The sequence below is a fragment of the Cyclopterus lumpus genome, chromosome 3, assembly GCF_009769545.1.
Source record: "Cyclopterus lumpus isolate fCycLum1 chromosome 3, fCycLum1.pri, whole genome shotgun sequence".
Taxonomy (NCBI): Eukaryota; Metazoa; Chordata; class Actinopteri; order Perciformes; family Cyclopteridae; genus Cyclopterus; species Cyclopterus lumpus.
In genome coordinates this window covers 29,664,797-29,682,216 of record NC_046968.1, presented here as the reverse complement: position 1 = coordinate 29,682,216, position 17,420 = coordinate 29,664,797, and the positions used below count along the sequence as shown (strand labels likewise).

The window sequence follows — 17,420 nt, the reverse complement described above, 5'->3', positions numbered from 1 at the left end:
CCCCACCCCCCCCCCCCACACACACACACACACACACACACCCCACACACACACACACACACACACACACACACACACACACACACACACACACACACACACACACACACACACACACACACCCCTTACACACACACACACACACCCCTTAGACACACACACACACACACACACACACACACACACCCCTTACACACACACACACACACCCCTTAGACACACACACACACACACACACACACACACACACACACACCCCACCGCCGCTTACGTAAAAGAAAGAAAAACGACCCGGTTTAAACTTCACTTCGGTGTCGAATTAAGACAAATACACAATACAAACTACACATGTACATGTTGATGTTGTTTTATTAACCGACATTAGTCTGCGGAGTCGGTACATGTATAAATATACAGAAGAATACTATGAACTACACGTATTCAGATAAGTCCCTCCCACATTACCTTTGGTGACGTAGACTCTTAAAAATGTCACTTTTACTAAAGTAGTATTTGTCTAGTTTTTACATTTTAATTCTGCCTTTTGCTTATTTGGGGGTATTACGTTATCTCTCGTTTATATTATTGCTTCTTTTGTTTTTACCACGTGCCTTGAGTAAAGCGATTCATTTAAAAAATATTATTATTATTATGATATCACTAAAATATGATGAAATATGTATGAAGTTTTATATATGTATTAAATTTATTATAGTTTAACCTCCCTCTGCGGGAACATGAGCGCTCATAATCCCCGACGGCACCTGAACGCAGCCACAGAGAATAGGGGCGTGGGCTCGCTCTTTTGCGTCATGACGTCAGAGGGCTTGCCGACGCACTGCCCCGCGTTGGTTCCGGGTCTCGAGTTGTTTACTAGCGTCGCTGCCCCGCGCGTGCGTGTCGGAGAGGATGATCAAGACCGAGAGGGTCCTGCACCTGAAGAGCTGCCGCGGCCGCAAGGTGCGCGTGGTGCGCGAGCACTACCTGAGGGAGCGCGTGCCGTGTTACAGCGCGCTGTGTGCGGCGGGCTGCGACAACCGAGGTACAAGTACTGCCTTTTGTTCCCTAGTACTGCGAGTACAAGTACTGCCTTTAGTTCCCTAGTACTGCGAGTACAAGTACTGCCTTTTGTTCCCTAGTACTGCGAGTACAAGTACTGCCTTTAGTTCCCTAGTACTGCGAGTACAAGTACTGCCTTTAGTTCCCTAGTACTGAGAGTACAAGTACTGCCTTTTGTTCCCTAGTACTGCGAGTACAAGTACTGCCTTTAGTTCCCTAGTACTGCGAGTACAAGTACTGCCTTTTGTTCCCTAGTACTGCGAGTACAAGTACTGCCTTTAGTTCCCTAGTACTGCGAGTACAAGTACTGCCTTTTGTTCCCTAGTACTGCGAGTACAAGTACTGCCTTTAGTTCCCTAGTACTGCGAGTACAAGTACTGCCTTTTGTTCCCTAGTACTGAGAGTACAAGTACTGCCTTTTGTTCCCTAGTACTGCGAGTACAAGTACTGCCTTTAGTTCCCTAGTACTGCGAGTACAAGTACTGCCTTTTGTTCCCTAGTACTGCGAGTACAAGTACTGCCTTTTGTTCCCTAGTACTGCGAGTACAAGTACTGCCTTTTGTTCCCTAGTACTGCGAGTACAAGTACTGCCTTTAGTTCCCTAGTACTGCGAGTACAAGTACTGCCTTTTGTTCCCTAGTACTGCGAGTACAAGTACTGCCTTTTGTTCCCTATTACTGCGAGTACAAGTACTGACTTTTGTTCCCTAGTACTGCGAGTACAAGTACTGCCTTTAGTTCCCTAGTACTGCGAGTACAAGTACTGCCTTTAGTTCCCTAGTACTGAGAGTACAAGTACTGCCTTTTGTTCCCTAGTACTGCGAGTACAAGTACTGCCTTTTGTTCCCTAGTACTGAGAGTACAAGTACTGCCTTTTGTTCCCTAGTACTGCGAGTACAAGTACTGCCTTTTGTTCCCTAGTACTGAGAGTACAAGTACTGCCTTTAGTTCCCTAGTACTGCGAGTACAAGTACTGCCTTTTGTTCCCTAGTACTGAGAGTACAAGTACTGCCTTTTGTTCCCTAGTACTGCGAGTACAAGTACTGCCTTTAGTTCCCTAGTACTGCGAGTACAAGTACTGCCTTTTGTTCCCTAGTACTGCGAGTACAAGTACTGCCTTTTGTTCCCTAGTACTGCGAGTACAAGTACTGCCTTTAGTTCCCTAGTACTGCGAGTACAAGTACTGCCTTTAGTTCCCTAGTACTGAGAGTACAAGTACTGCCTTTTGTTCCCTAGTACTGCGAGTACAAGTACTGCCTTTAGTTCCCTAGTACTGCGAGTACAAGTACTGCCTTTTGTTCCCTAGTACTGCGAGTACAAGTACTGCCTTTAGTTCCCTAGTACTGCGCGTACAAGTACTGCCTTTTGTTCCCTAGTACTGCGAGTACAAGTACTGCCTTTAGTTCCCTAGTACTGCGCGTACAAGTACTGCCTTTTGTTCCCTAGTACTGCGCGTACAAGTACTGCCTTTTGTTCCCTAGTACTGCGAGTACAAGTACTGCCTTTTGTTCCCTATTACTGCGAGTACAAGTACTGACTTTTGTTCCCTAGTACTGCGCGTACAAGTACTGCCTTTTGTTCCCTAGTACTGCGAGTACAAGTACTGACTTTTGTTCCCTATTACTGCGAGTACAAGTACTGACTTTTGTTCCCTAGTACTGCGAGTACAAGTACTGCCTTTTGTTCCCTAGTACTGCGCGTACAAGTACTGCCTTTTGTTCCCTAGTACTGCGAGTACAAGTACTGCCTTAGTCGTAACATCTTAGTAGTAAACATCTGAGCTGTAGTAACATGTACAATATGTACATGTTACTGTACAATATGTACAATATGTACATGTTACTACAGCTCAGATGTACTTATTGTACTTTTTACTACATTAAATCTGAGCTGCAGTAACTTTTCAGTAGCGATTCACTGATCAGATACCAATATTTAATCAATAATCTTTCCCTCAGTAAACATTGTAAACATTAGTTTTTGGTCTCAATCTCTAGTTTCAAGTCTTCTTCAATACAGCGTGATGTTCATTTAGTAAATTATGGTCATTTAGAGTCAAACAGACCATAAAGCAGGGGATGCTCTAGGGGCGGGGCTACAAGGTGATTGACAGGTCGACACCAGAGACGTATACAGCGTCTCTTCCTGTTCACTGGTTGCGGAAAAGCCAAGATGGCGACGACCATAACAAAGAACTTGAGGCTTCAAAACGTCCACAAACCAACAAGCTGACGTCATGACGACCACGGGGTGACGTCATGACGACCACGGGGTGACGTCATGACCGCATCTCGGTCGTAGTTTGTACTAGAGGTCAAAGGTCATGTTAGTAGCAAAGGTCCCATAACTGATCTGCTTCCCGACCAGATGGCAAAGTGCTGCCGGGAGACCTGACCCACTACGTGGTCCCCGACGTCGGGGTGGTGGTGGACTACCTGGAGGTCCTGGAGGTCAGAGAGCTGCAGGGCATCGTCTTCACGCAGACCGCCTGCCAGGCCCTGCAGCACGCCAAGGGCCGCAGGTGAGCTCCACACAATGCAGCAAATAGAAAACTGGACGGGCCCCCCCTGGGCGACGGGCCCCCCCTGGGCGACGGGCCCCCCCTGGGCGACGGGCCCCCCCTGGGCGACGGGCCCCCCCTGGGCGACGGGCCCCCCCTGGGCGACGGGCCCCCCCTGGGCGACGGGCCCCCCCTGGGCGAGACCTTTAGTTCCTGAGGCTGCTTTTGAGTCGGGCCTCTAGTGTGTGTGTGTGTGTGTGTGTGTGTGTGTGTGTGTGTGTGTGTGTGTGTGTGTGTGTGTGTGTGTGTGTGTGTGTGTGTGTGTGTGTGTGTGTGTGTGTGTGTGTGTGTGTGTGTGTGTGTGTGTGTGTGTGTGTGTGTGTGTGTGTGTGTGTGTGTGTGCGTCTCAGAGGTCGACCTCATCAAGTAGCTGACGAAAGCTAAACGAGTCTAATACAAGACTGTCTGACAAGCTGTAAATAAGGGGTCCCACATGACCCCCACACACACGCACCCTGGTCTTCCTTTTGGATTTTCTGCTGACTCCAGCGTTTTCAAAATGTTGCATCATTAATATTCTCTGTGTGTGTGTAGGCAATACAACCGTCTCAGAAACCTGCTCAAAGACCCTCGACACGACTGTGTGCTGTTCACCAATGAGTTCCAGGAGTATTCCTACTGCCCCCGAGAGAAGGGGGAGAGCCAGGACCAGTGGCAGACCAGGTGAGTCTTTAGACCAGGTGAGCCTTTAGAGTCTTTAGACCAGGTGAGTCCTTAGACCAGGTGAGCCTTTAGAGTCTTTAGACCAGGTGAGGGCTCCATACCTGAACCTCACTCTTTAAACTACTTTACTGAGACTACTGTTTTACTAAAAACTTCTGGAAGTAGAAAACGTCTGAAGTCGTGATGCTTCAGCTCCTTCAGCTCCTCTGGATGCTTCAGGTCCTTCGGGTCCTTCAGCTCCTTCAGGTCCTTCGGGTCCTTCAGCTCCTTCAGCTCCTTCAGGTCCTTCGGGTCCTTCAGGTCCTTCGGGTCCTTCAGCTCCTTCAGGTCCTTCGGGTCCTTCAGCTCCTGCCTGAAGGAGATTGATTCACCGGAGCCCAACAGTCACGTGACAAGAAATCAGAGAAGTTCTCAACAAAACACGCCCCGAAAGAGGGTTGAATGTATGAAGACCTCCTGCAGCCATTCAGTCAGACCTTAATTAATATTGATTAAATGTGATGCTTTGCCAAAGATCTGCTTGGTGGATTCTTTTGATTTATTTTCATGCAAAAAGTCGGACTCGTACCCAAAAATCCCCCAAACGGTTTAAATCACACTGAGAACTCTCCAATAAATCAATTTATCTGTGAGGGCGCAGCGATGCTTTGCTAGTTTCTCCTAGTTTGCATAATTATTATTATTATCAACGCGTTTGCAGATCAAATGTCTGCTGCCGAGATTAAACGGCGAGGAAGTCGCTAAACGCAGACGGGAAAGATAATTAGACGGTAAAAGTACCGCTGACCGCCGAGATTTTAGTTTTGATAAAGTCTTGATGACGTGGTCCCCCGGTGTCACGCGCTAAGTCTTCCCCAAACGTTTCCCTTCTAAAGCTGGAGCTGCATTCTGGAGTCATTTATGTGCTAAAAGTAACTAAATACAGGATATGAAAGTTCAGTGTGTGTGTGTGTGTGTGTGTGTGTGTGTGTGTGTGTGTAGGTGTGTGTACTCTGCAGCGGTGTGGTACTACAACCACCTGGCCGGTATGAAGGACGTGGTGATGATCACGGAGGACCGGGAGGCCGTCGCTCAGTACGGCAGCCTCAACTCCGGAGTCTACGTCATCTCCGTCCGGGTACGTTCATATTGGAAAATAAAATATCATGAAATTATAATAATAATAATAATCGTTTACAATACAGAAATAAATTGGAAAAATAAAAGAAATGCTTCCACTAGAAATACAAGTGTGTCTAGAGAGAAGAATGATTTAAAACTTTATTTATTTAACATACATTTTGCTGCTCACACACATATAGACTTCAAACACGTTCACCCTGAAAGACAATGGTTTATTTACACATTTAAACTGTTTTGAATGTTTTTTTAAACGCCTACACGTGAATGTGTGAGTTATTCTGGAGCCGTGACTCTCCTCAGCAGGTGGAGCCCAGTTGTCATTTCACTGTAGATTATTTTACTACTTAAAATGAGGAAGATTTGATCTCTTTTGCAGGATTTTTTGCTAAACTTCTGGCCGGAGCTGCAGGCGGCGCACGAGCTGTACAGCTCCGTGTCTCTGGCGCTGCAGGAGAAGGAGAGCGAGGTCTCGGAGAGAGAGTACGCCGAACATCTGCCCGCCGAGGTCCTGGAGGCCGGCATCAAGTCTGGGCGGTACATTCAGGTACAGAGACTTCCTCCGCTCTGAAGCGCCGGAGCTGGTCGAGGCCGTTCTGGTGAATTAAACTAGAAGAATAGATGAATGACTGTCGTCGTCCTCTTTGTTTCAGGGCACTCTGAACATCAGTAAGCACCGGGCGCACAGCGAAGCCTCCATCACGGCCGAGGGTTTGTCCAACAAGAACTCCGGTGAGAGCGGCAGCCGGCGAATGCAACTCACAGACTCTCTTGGACCATCTGTCGCTGACCCCCCCCCCCCCCCCCCCCCCCCCCCCCCCCCCCCTTTCTCTCTTTCCCCCCCCCACACACACACAGATCTGAGTTGGGGCGTGTTGGTGAGCGGCGCCAAGAACCGCAACAGAGCCGTGCACGGCGACGTGGTCGCGGTGGAGCTGTTGCCGAGGAGCGAGTGGAGAGGGAAGGACACGGCTCTGACCGAGGGTCGGGGGGAGGAGGCGGGCGGAGAGGACGGCGGCAGGAAACCCATGCCGACCGGTCAGTGTTACCCCAGTGTTACCCCAGTGTTACCCCAGTGTTACCCCAGTGTTACCCCAGTGTTACCCCAGTGTTACCCCAGTGTTACCTCAGTGTTACCCCAGTGTTACCTCAGTGTTACCCCAGTGTTACCTCAGTGTTACCCCAGTGTTACCCCAGTGTTACCCCAGTGTTACCCCAGTGTTACCCCAGTGTTACCCCAGTGTTACCTCAGTGTTACCTCAGTGTTACCCCAGTGTTACCTCAGTGTTACCCCAGTGTTACCTCAGTGTTACCCCAGTGTTACCTCAGTGTTACCCCAGTGTTACCTCAGTGTTACCCCAGTGTTACCTCAGTGTTACCCCAGTGTTACCTCAGTGTTACCCCAGTGTTACCCCAGTGTTACCCCAGTGTTACCTCAGTGTTACCCCAGTGTTACCCCAGTGTTACCCCAGTGTTACCTCAGTGTTACCCCAGTGTTACCCCAGTGTTACCCCAGTGTTACCCCAGTGTTACCTCAGTGTTACCCCAGTGTTACCTCCGTGTTACCCCAGTGTTACCCCAGTGTTACCTCCGTGTTACCCCAGTGTTACCTCCGTGTTACCCCAGTGTTACCCCAGTGTTACCTCAGTGTTACCCCAGTGTTACCCCAGTGTTACCCCAGTGTTACCTCAGTGTTACCCCAGTGTTACCTCCGTGTTACCCCAGTGTTACCCCAGTGTTACCTCCGTGTTACCCCAGTGTTACCTCCGTGTTACCCCAGTGTTACCCCAGTGTTACCTCAGTGTTACCCCAGTGTTACCCCAGTGTTACCTCAGTGTTACCTCAGTGTTACCCCAGTGTTACCCCAGTGTTACCTCAGTGTTACCCCAGTGTTACCTCAGTAAGAACAATCTACCTCATTGATCACCAACCTCTGACATCTCAGCGACTATAAGTGGACTTTTGAGATGACGTGTTTTTAAAAATAATAATAGAAAATAACACAATAAATTCCGGCCTTCTGTCCTCCTCAGGCCGCGTGGTGGGGGTCCTGCAGAGGAACTGGAGGGACTACGTGGTCACCTTCCCCCCCCGAGAGGGGCCTCCGCCCCAGAGCAGGAACTCCCAGCGCATCCTGGCGGTTCCCTGGGACCATCGCATCCCCAAGATCCGCATCAGCACCCAGCAGGCCGACGCGCTGCAGGTCCGGTTCCCCGTCTGAGCGGTTCACTCGGACTAGGGTTCTCGTTTGGCTCATGTAGGACTGTGTTGTCTACCCCCCCCCCCCTCAGGACCACAGGGTGGTGGTGCGCATCGACTCCTGGGAAAGCACGTCGCTGTACCCCAACGGCCACAGCGTGCGGGTGCTGGGTCGGGCCGGCGAGCTGGAGACGGAGGTCCAGACCGTCCTCATAGAGAACTGCATCCACGTGCCCCCGTTCTCCGACGCACAGGTGAGAAGGGGCGGAGCCTGATGTGTGAGGTCAACACCCCCCCCTGATAACGGAGGTCGTCTCAAAACGTTCCGCCTCTCGTCTAGTTCTGAATTATTAAGCCGGGTTTATTATAATTAATAAATTGCATAATTTCAGGTGAGTCTGATGTAAACGTGAATATAAAGTTCTGATATTATAACTAAACATTGTTACATAGCTGAGGAATAATGTTGGTAAATTCTAGTAAAATACAAACTTCAGGTCCTGTGACTAGATAACACACACACACAGACACAGACACACACACACACACACACACAGACACACACACACACACAGACACACAGACACACACACAGACACACACACACACACAGACACACACACACACACACACAGACACACACACACAGACACACACACAGACACACAGACACAGACACACACACAGACACACACACACAGACACACACACAGACACACACACACAGACAGACACACACACAGACAGACAGACACACACACACACAGACACACACACACAGACACACACACACAGACACAGACACACACACAGAGACACACAGACACACACACACAGACACACACACACACACCCCGAGTTCGACGGCGTATGAATGTTCTGGATCCTCGTTATGAGCAGAATAAAAACACTGGGAGGTCACGACCCTGAACGATGTTTCACAGTTCATGGTTCTGTCCCGACGAGGACGCAGGTTATTGGTTTTCTTTCCCTTTTGTTGTTGTTGTTGTTGTTGTTGTTGTTGTTGTGCGCTGTGAGTCACGTCGCTCGGTGCATTCAGTGGAGAGTAACACTGGGGCGTCCTCAGCTGAAGGAGATGCCGGTGAACTGTCCCGAGAGGCCGTGGGCGGTGGATCCGGCCCAGGTGGCTCAGCGGCGCGACCTGCGGGACAGCCACCTGGTGTTCAGCATCGACCCGCCGGGCTGCGAGGACGTGGACGACGCGCTGTCGGTGCGCAGCCTCGCCGGGGGGGCGCGGCTGGAGCTCGGCGTCCACATCGCCGACGTCACCCACTTCGTGGCCGAGGGCTCGCTCACCGACCTGGAGGCCCGCACCAGGTGAGGGGGGATATATACATATATATATATATACATATACATATATATATATACATATATATATATATGTATATGTATATATATATATATATATATATATATATATTTATTATTCTAATAAATATTTTTATAAAAGTTACTACAAAGAACTTTCTTTTTGTCAGAATAAAAACATCTTCTTCCTACTCTTCCTCCTCCTTCTCTTCCTCTTCCTCTTCCTCCTTCTCTTCTTCCTCCTCCTTCTCTTCCTCCTCCTACTCTTCCTCCTCCTCCTCTTCCTCTTCCTCCTCCTTTTCTTCCTCCTCCTTCTCTTCCTCGTCCTCCTTCTCTTCCTCCTTCCTCCTCCTTCTCTTCCTCCTCTCCTTCTCCTCTTCTTCCTCCTCCTTCTCTTCCTCGTCCTCCTCTTCCTCTTCCTCCTTCTTCTCTTCCTCCTTCTCTTCTTCCTCCTCCTTCTCTTCCTTCTCCTCTTCCTCTTCCTCCTTCTCTTCCTCTTCCTCCTCCTTCTCTTCCTCCTCCTTCTCTTCCTCCTCCTACTCTTCCTCCTCCTCCTCTTCCTCCTCCTTTTCTTCCTCCTCCTTCTCTTCCTCCTCCTCTTCCTCTTCCTCCTCCTCCTTTCTCTTCCTCCTCTTCCTCCTCCTCTTCCTCATCCTCCTCCTTCTCTTCCTCTTCTTCCTCCTCCTCTTCCTTCTCCTCTTCCTCCTCCTTCTCTTCCTCCTCCTACTCTTGCTCTTCCTCCTCCTCTTCCTCTTCCTCTTCCTCCTCCTTCTCTTCCTCGTCCTCCTCTTCCTCCTCCTTCTCTTCCTCCTCTTCTGTCTCTAAAGGGCAACAACGTACTACCTGGCCGACCGCCGCTACGACATGCTGCCCGCTGTCCTCAGCGCCGACCTCTGCTCTCTGCTGGGGGGAGTCGACAGGTCAGTGAACGCCTCGTTGGGTGTCCTGTAGTAACATACGGGGGAATCAACGGGTCAGTGAACGCCTCTTCAGGTTTCCTGTAGTAATGTACGGGGGAGTCGACGGGTCAGTGAACGCCTCTTCAGGTTTCCTGTAGTAACGTACGGGGGAGTCGACAGGTCAGTGAACGCCTCTTCAGATTTCCTGTAGTAACGTACGGGGGAGTCGACGGGTCAGTGAACGCCTCGTTGGGTGTCCTGTAGTAACATACGGGGGAGTCGACAGGTCAGTGAACGCCTCTTCAGATTTCCTGTAGTAACGTACGGGGGAGTCGACGGGTCAGTGAACGCCTCGTCGGGTTTCCTGTAGTAACATACGGGGGAGTCGACGGGTCAGTGAACGCCTCTTCAGGTTTCCTATAGTAACGTACGGGGGAGTCGACGGGTCAGTGAACGCCTCGTTGGGTGTCCTGTAGTAACATACGGGGGAGTCGACAGGTCAGTGAACGCCTCGTCGGGTTTTCTATATAACATACGGGGGAGTCGACGGGTCAGTGAACGCCTCTTCAGGTTTCCTATAGTAACGTACGGGGGAGTCGACGGGTCAGTGAACGCCTCGTTGGGTGTCCTGTAGTAACGTACGGGGGAGTCGACAGGTCAGTGAACGCCTCGTCGGGTTTTCTATATAACATACGGGGGAATCGACAGGTCAGTGAACGCCTCTTCAGGTTTCCTATAGTAATGTACAGGGGAGTCGACGGGTCAGTGAACGCCTCTTCAGGTTTCCTATAGTAACGTACGGGGGAGTCGACGGGTCAGTGAACGCCTCGTTGGGTGTCCTGTAGTAACGTACGGGGGAGTCGACAGGTCAGTGAACGCCTCGTCGGGTTTTCTATATAACATACGGGGGAGTCGACAGGTCAGTGAACGCCTCGTCGGGTTTCCTGTAGTAACATACGGGGGAGTCGACAGGTCAGTGAACGCCTCGTCGGGTTTCCTGTAGTAACATACGGGGGAGTCGACGGGTCAGTGAACGCCTCGTCGGGTGTCCTTTAGTAACGTACGGGGGAGTCGACGGGTCAGTGAACGCCTCTTCAGGTTTCCTGTAGTAATGTACGGGGGAGTCGACGGGTCAGTGAACGCCTCTTCAGGTTTCCTGTAGTAACATACGGGGGAGTCGACAGGTCAGTGAACGCCTCGTCGGGTTTCCTGTAGTAACATACGGGGGAGTCGACGGGTCAGTGAACGCCTCGTCGGGTGTCCTGTAGTAACATACGGGGGAGTCGACGGGTCAGTGAACGCCTCGTCGGGTGTCCTGTAGTAACATACGGGGGAGTCGACGGGTCAGTGAACGCCTCTTCAGGTTTCCTGTAGTAACATACGGGGGAGTCGACAGGTCAGTGAACGCCTCGTCGGCTTTCCTGTAGTAACATACGGGGGAGTCGACAGGTCAGTGAACGCCTCTTCAGGTTTCCTGTAGTAACATACGGGGGAGTCGACAGGTCAGTGAACGCCTCGTCGGGTTTTCTATAGTAACAAACGGGGGAGTCGACAGGTCAGTGAACGCCTCTTCAGGTTTCCTGTAGTAACGTACAGGGGAGTCGACAGGTCAGTGAACGCCTCTTCAGGTTTCCTGTAGTAACATACGGGGGAGTCGACGGGTCAGTGAACGCCTCGTCGGGTGTCCTGTAGTAATGTACGGGGGAGTCGACGGGTCAGTGAACGCCTCTTCAGGTTTCCTATAGTAATGTACGGGGGAGTCGACGGGTCAGTGAACGCCTCGTCGGGTAGTAACATTTGAACCGTCTCCCTCAATGGAGCGGCATCGGGCCTCCGGTCTGAACCCGGCGGGCCGATGACCCGGCGACCTCTCTGCAGGTACGCGATGAGCGTGATGTGGGAGCTGGATGCCCAGACCCTCTCCGTGGTCCGGGTCTGGTACGGCCGGACCCTCATCCGGTCCTCCTACCAGCTGCACTACCAGCTGGCCCAGGCGCTCCTCGACGGGGAGCCGGCCGAGGTGCCGGAGCTGGCCGGGCTCGGGTCCGAGGAGAGGGGGGGCGAGCTGGCTCGGCTCACCGGGGCCCTGGAGACCCTGACCCGGGTGGCCAGGAACCTCCGGGCCCAGAGGAACCGAGGAGGAGCGCTGGAGCTGGAAGGGGTGGAGGTGAGACGCTCTAATAATAAATGTGTTTCATTCACTAGCTGGTATGAACTCTTGTTGTTGTTGTTGTTGTTGTTGTTGTTGTTGACCTCATTGAGATACCAGCGATGGAGCGAGCTGCTTCACAGTGAAATTACACGGCGCTGTTTCCAGATAACCGTTATTTATGAATGTTGGTTTCTATTTCCTGTCCGGTGAAAACATTCATCAGCTGGAAAAGTTTAAAGTGTTTTAATAACTTTATTTTCCACACGTCGACCAGAATGAATGACTGTAAACACAAATAAGAATAAATACCATTATAAAATAAAATAACACAAATATTATAAAAATAACAAAATATCTAAATAAAACATGATAAATATAATAAATAATAATATATAAAAACAAATATTGTATAAAAGTAAATAATATATATATATAACAAATATCTCATAATATAAACAATCTATGATTTAAAATAAAATATATTGTACAAATATTTTTAATAATGTATAAATAATATTAAAAATAATATTGTAAAAAAATATATTTTCATATATATATATATATCTATATATATATAGATATATATATATATAAATAAAAAATATATATTATAAAACTAATTCACTAATAATATATATAAAAATAAACAGGATCCCATGAAGAAACAAAATCATTCAAGTCTCTCAGCTTTAAAAATATGTCACAAATTCATAGTTACATTTATTTTTTAATGCTCATTAATTTCCTAAAACTGATGTTTTCTTATTAGTTTTTATCAAATAGACGAGGAAATCTGTTGGAACTCAGAGGAGCACTCATGTCCTCCTCATGTCCTCCTCATGTCCTCCTCCTCATGTCCTCCTGTCGTCCTCCTCCTGTCGTCCTCCTCCTCATGTCCTCCTCCTCCTGTCCTCCTCCTGTCCTCCTCCTCCTGTCCTCCTCCTCATGTCCTCCTCCTGTCGTCCTCCTCCTCATGTCCTCCTCCTCATGTCCTCCTCATGTCCTCCTCATGTCCTCCTCCTCATGTCCTCCTCATGTCCTCCTCCTCATGTCCTCCTGTCGTCCTCCTCCTGTCGTCCTCCTCCTCATGTCCTCCTCCTCCTGTCCTCCTCCTGTCCTCCTCCTCCTGTCCTCCTCCTCATGTCCTCCTCCTGTCGTCCTCCTCCTCATGTCCTCCTCCTCATGTCCTCCTCATGTCCTCCTCCTCATGTCCTCCTCCTGTCGTCCTCCTCCTCATGTCCTCCTCCTCCTGTCCTCCTCCTCATGTCCTCCTCATGTCCTCCTCCTCATGTCCTCCTGTCGTCCTCCTCCTGTCGTCCTCCTCCTGTCGTCCTCCTCCTCATGTCCTCCTCCTCCTGTCCTCCTCCTGTCCTCCTCCTCCTGTCCTCCTCCTCATGTCCTCCTCCTGTCGTCCTCCTCCTCATGTCCTCCTCCTCATGTCCTCCTCATGTCCTCCTCCTCATGTCCTCCTCATGTCCTCCTCCTGTCCTCCTCCTGTCCTCCTCCTGTCGTCCTCCTCCTCCTGTACTCGTCGTCCTCCTCCTCCTGTCCTCCTCCTCCTGTCCTCCTCCTGTCCTCCTCCTCCTGTCCTCCTCCTGTCCTCCTCCTCCTGTCCTCCTCCTCCTGTCCTCCTCCTGTCCTCCTCATCCTGTCCTCCTCATGTCCTCCTCATCCTGTCCTCCTCCTCCTGTCCTCCTCCTGTCCTCCTCCTGTCCTCCTCCTCCTGTCCTCCTCCTGTCGTCCTCCTCCTCCTGTCCTCCTCCTCCTGTCCTCCTCCTCCTGTCCTCCTCCTCCTGTCCTCCTCCTGTCCTCCTCATCCTGTCCTCCTCATGTCCTCCTCCTCAGGTGCGAGCCCAGCTGGATGAGGAGAGGAACATCACAGCCCTGGTCCCCCGTCAGCCTCTGGAGGTCCATGAGACCGTGGCCGAGTGCATGATCTACGCCAACCACTGGGTGGCGCGCAAGATCCAGGAGTCCTTCCCCCACCAGGCCCTGCTGAGGAGGCACCCGCCCCCCCGGCAGGAGTTCTTCAGCCAGCTGGTGGACACGGCCGCCGCCAGAGGGTTCTCCGTGGACACCAGGTGAGGGGCGTGTCCTCGTTCGGCACGCTGGGCTACGGAAGCCCTGAGAGGACAAGTGTGAAGGAACGACATGGGAGCCGCTGGTCTGGTCCTCCTGGAGGTCTACAGCCACAGGTTCTCACGGTAGTTCTGTTCCTCCAGGACCAACAAGGCTCTGGCGGACTCTCTGGACCGGGCTGAGGACCCTCGGGACCCGCTGGTGAACCGGCTGCTGAGGATCATGGCCACCACCGCTATGTCGCAGGCGCTGTACTTCTCCACCGGCCTCCAGGCCCAAGACCAGTTCTACCATTACGGTGTGTTCACGGTGTCACCATGACGACGCCTGTGGTTGAGTCGCACTAGGATGCGTTCAGGCTCTATTGTTTGTTTGTGTGTTTTAGGACTGGCTCTGGACCGCTACACTCACTTCACGTCGCCCATCCGCCGCTACGCCGACATCTTGGTGCACCGCCTTCTGGCCGCGGCCATCGCCGTGGACCGGGGGTCCGATCCCGGCGGAGCGGTGGCCAGCAACAAAGAGCTGGAGGAGACGGCTCGGCACATCAACACCAAGAACCGGGTCGGTGCTGCTGGTTAGACACCGTGACCCGTCCACTTGAATGACCTCCTCTGACCTCTGACCTCTGCGTGACCCCCCCAGGCGGCCCAGCGGGCCCAGAAGTCGTCCACCGAGCTGTTCCAGTGCCTCTACTTCAAAGACAGAGACCCTCAGTCGGACCAGCGCTGCGTGGCCGACGCCGTCGTCTACTCCATCCGAGACAACGGCGTGCTGGTGTTCGTCCCCGAGTACGAGCGCCTCCAGTTGTCACGACGACACCATCGGGTGTTAAGGAACGACCTCCTGACCCCACCTGTCGCCTGCCCCCCCCCCCCCTGCAGGTACGGAGTGAAAGGCCCGGTGTACATGAAGAACCGAGAGGGCGAGGTGGCGGCGGTCGGACAGGACGGCCGCTGCACGTGGCAGAGCGGCGCCGTGCAGCGCCACTCGGACCGCATCACCACCACCTCCGGCTGCGGCAGCGCCACCTTCAGGCTGTTCGACCACATCACCGTGAGTATTGATTTATATGCATTTAATTTTCCTTTTTACGCATTTATTCCTGTTATTTCATGCTTATTATATAAAACTAATTGCGCGTTTATTAGTTCATGCATTTAATTAAATATTGAATGCATTTATTAAAAAATTCACGTATATCATTTCCTTTTTTTACGCATTTATCCGTTAATTTTTTCACACATACAATTTTTATTTGTGCGTATTTATTATTTGGCACATTTAATATAAATATTTTAAGCCTTTATTATTTCACATGTATAATTTCATTTTTTTACGCATTTATTATTTTATTATATATATATATATATATATATATATATATACATATATATTTATAGATATATCTAATTATTTATATTTATATTTAAATATATATATATATATATTTTTTTTAAATATTTTATATCTATGTCTAGATATAGATAGATATTTTGTTGTGTGTATATATCTATATATATATATTTAAATATATATATATTTTTTTTTATATATTTTATATCTATGTCTAGATATAGATAGATATTTTGTTGTGTGTATATATCTATCTAGATATAGTAACTGCCCGTATGGTGACGTTCGAGTCCCCTCCCCAGGTCCGTATTTCCGTGCGCTCCACTCACTGCCACGCGGACGCTCTGGTTCTGGATCTCGTGGTCAACGGGCCTCACCGCCGCGCCGCCGAGCCCTCGGCGCCGCCGCCGCGCTCTCAGGGCCGCAGCAGCCAGCTGGTCCGGGAGGTGGTGCGTCAGGCCGAGGAGGCGTCGCAGCAGGCCCAGGAGAAGGAGGCCCGGAGGCCCGAGCTCTCCAGAGAGGAGAGGGAGTTCAGCCAGACCAAGACCCCCAACCTGTACTCCCTCCTGGAGGAGGTCCGGGAGCTGGCCCTGCTGGACCCGGACGGGGTCTCGCGCCTCTGTGCCTCCACGGCCTAGTTTCTAATGGATCATGACGGGAGGTTCATCAATCAGACTTTTAGCATTTACACCTGAACATGCTCGATAATGCAAAGTGTGAATTTAGTTATTTGATATTAAAACAGGATCATTGATTCATATTCGACACGACGAACAACGCTGATTATCTGAGAATTACTAAACTATGAAGAGTGATCTTAGTGTACGAGCCTAATATTGATATATTTATACATCATATACAGTTTGGGCCAATATGTTTATTATTAATAAAAAGATGATAAACTTATTGATCGGCGAGGAAATTCAGTATTACAGAAGTAGAAAGTGTTATTTTTAATTATTGATTGAGATGTAAATGAATGTAATCGATCTTTTTGTGAACCCCATAATAATCTTTAAAGTGACGACGTGCAGGTTTATTGATCAAGTGTTGACTAATTGTTATTGCAGATTATTTCTTTGTTTACAATCAGTATATTTTTGTGACGTGTGGTTTGTAAACTGGATGAATATTAAACTTTAAAGACATTTAATCATAACTCAACTTCCTGTATTTTAATTGTCTTTATTACTCGACTTTGATATGATTGACGATCATTGTTTTCTATATTTTTAAAAAGATGCTGTAAAATATTTAACTGAGTTTACAATTAATGTGTTTAGAAGTTGCATTTGAAATGTTTACAGTAAAACACAATCAGCCGTATATAAATACTGTGACTGCAGTTTGTAGAAGTACTTACTGTATACTTTGTAGAAGTACTTATTGTATACTTTGTAGAAGTACTGTGACTCAGACAGTAATTAACTGTAATTGTTTTGATCTGTTAACTAATCAAAGTTATTTTATAAATAAACTGTATGAAGACTCTCTATAGTTTAGTCTTCATACAGTTTATTTTACTTATTTTATTTAAGGACAAAAGAAAGTAACTAAAGAGAACAAAGGAGAACAACAACAAGTTGTTTACAAGAAAATAAACATTTATTTATTCTAAACTGAATACGAACAATAAAATGTTAAAGAATCTATAAGCAATGAATTCCATTTAAAGCTGATGTGGGATCAGTTTCAGTCGGGAGCAGAATTATGGATTTGAACAACGTTTTGATTCATCGTCAAAAAGAAGAAACTGTCCGTCGACTCTTCTGCTCTTCATCCTCTCCTCCGGGTCCCTCCTCTTCATCACTCAGCGGGGGGGAGGGAGGGGTCGGTGTGTTGAAGCTGGACGGGTTCTTGTTGTTGTTTGCTGCTGGCCGCCTCCTCCTCACAACCTTTAGAATTGTTTGCAGGGGAGACGCAGGTGAGTTCATCAGCTGTGGGAGGATCAGCTGTTGGGGGAGGATCAGCTGTTGGGGGAGGATCAGCTGTTGGGGGAGGAT

General features: G+C 49.4%; 2 protein-coding genes across 2 annotated transcripts in view; one reads left to right on the top strand and one right to left on the bottom strand.

The window, feature by feature from the left end:
* Positions 1-840: 840 nt before the first annotated feature.
* On the top strand, positions 841-16,581 carry dis3l (DIS3 like exosome 3'-5' exoribonuclease). The gene is made up of 18 exons (XM_034529710.1): positions 841-1,042; positions 3,426-3,579; positions 4,153-4,281; positions 5,263-5,398; positions 5,780-5,947; positions 6,054-6,132; positions 6,259-6,438; positions 7,434-7,603; positions 7,692-7,853; positions 8,687-8,937; positions 9,759-9,851; positions 11,709-11,997; positions 13,828-14,063; positions 14,205-14,359; positions 14,447-14,625; positions 14,707-14,852; positions 14,946-15,117; positions 15,720-16,581. The coding sequence occupies exons 1-18, from the start codon at positions 910-912 to the stop codon at positions 16,053-16,055; spliced, it is 3,168 nt and encodes a 1,055-aa protein (XP_034385601.1). The 5' UTR covers positions 841-909; the 3' UTR covers positions 16,056-16,581.
* Positions 16,582-17,000: 419 nt separating this feature from the next.
* tipin (timeless interacting protein) overlaps positions 17,001-17,420 on the bottom strand; it is a 3,084-nt gene continuing 2,664 nt past the window's right edge. The window contains exon 7 of the mRNA XM_034529757.1: positions 17,001-17,420. This exon is cut by the window's right edge and continues 501 nt beyond it. Within this exon, the coding sequence (XP_034385648.1) occupies positions 17,224-17,420 (197 nt within the window). The 3' untranslated portion in view covers positions 17,001-17,223.

What these genes read in the sequence shown, in the direction of transcription:
- dis3l (XM_034529710.1), top strand. Translation starts at nt 910, where the DNA reads ATGATCAAGACCGAGAGGGTCCTGCACCTGAAGAGCTGCCGCGGCCGC. An exon ending in CAGCACGCCAAGGGCCGCAG is followed by an intron (nt 3,580 to 4,152) that starts GTGAGCTCCACA and finishes GTGTGTGTGTAG; the next exon opens with GCAATACAACCGTCTCAGAA. An exon ending in GGCTGTTCGACCACATCACC is followed by an intron (nt 15,118 to 15,719) that starts GTGAGTATTGAT and finishes TCCCCTCCCCAG; the next exon opens with GTCCGTATTTCCGTGCGCTC.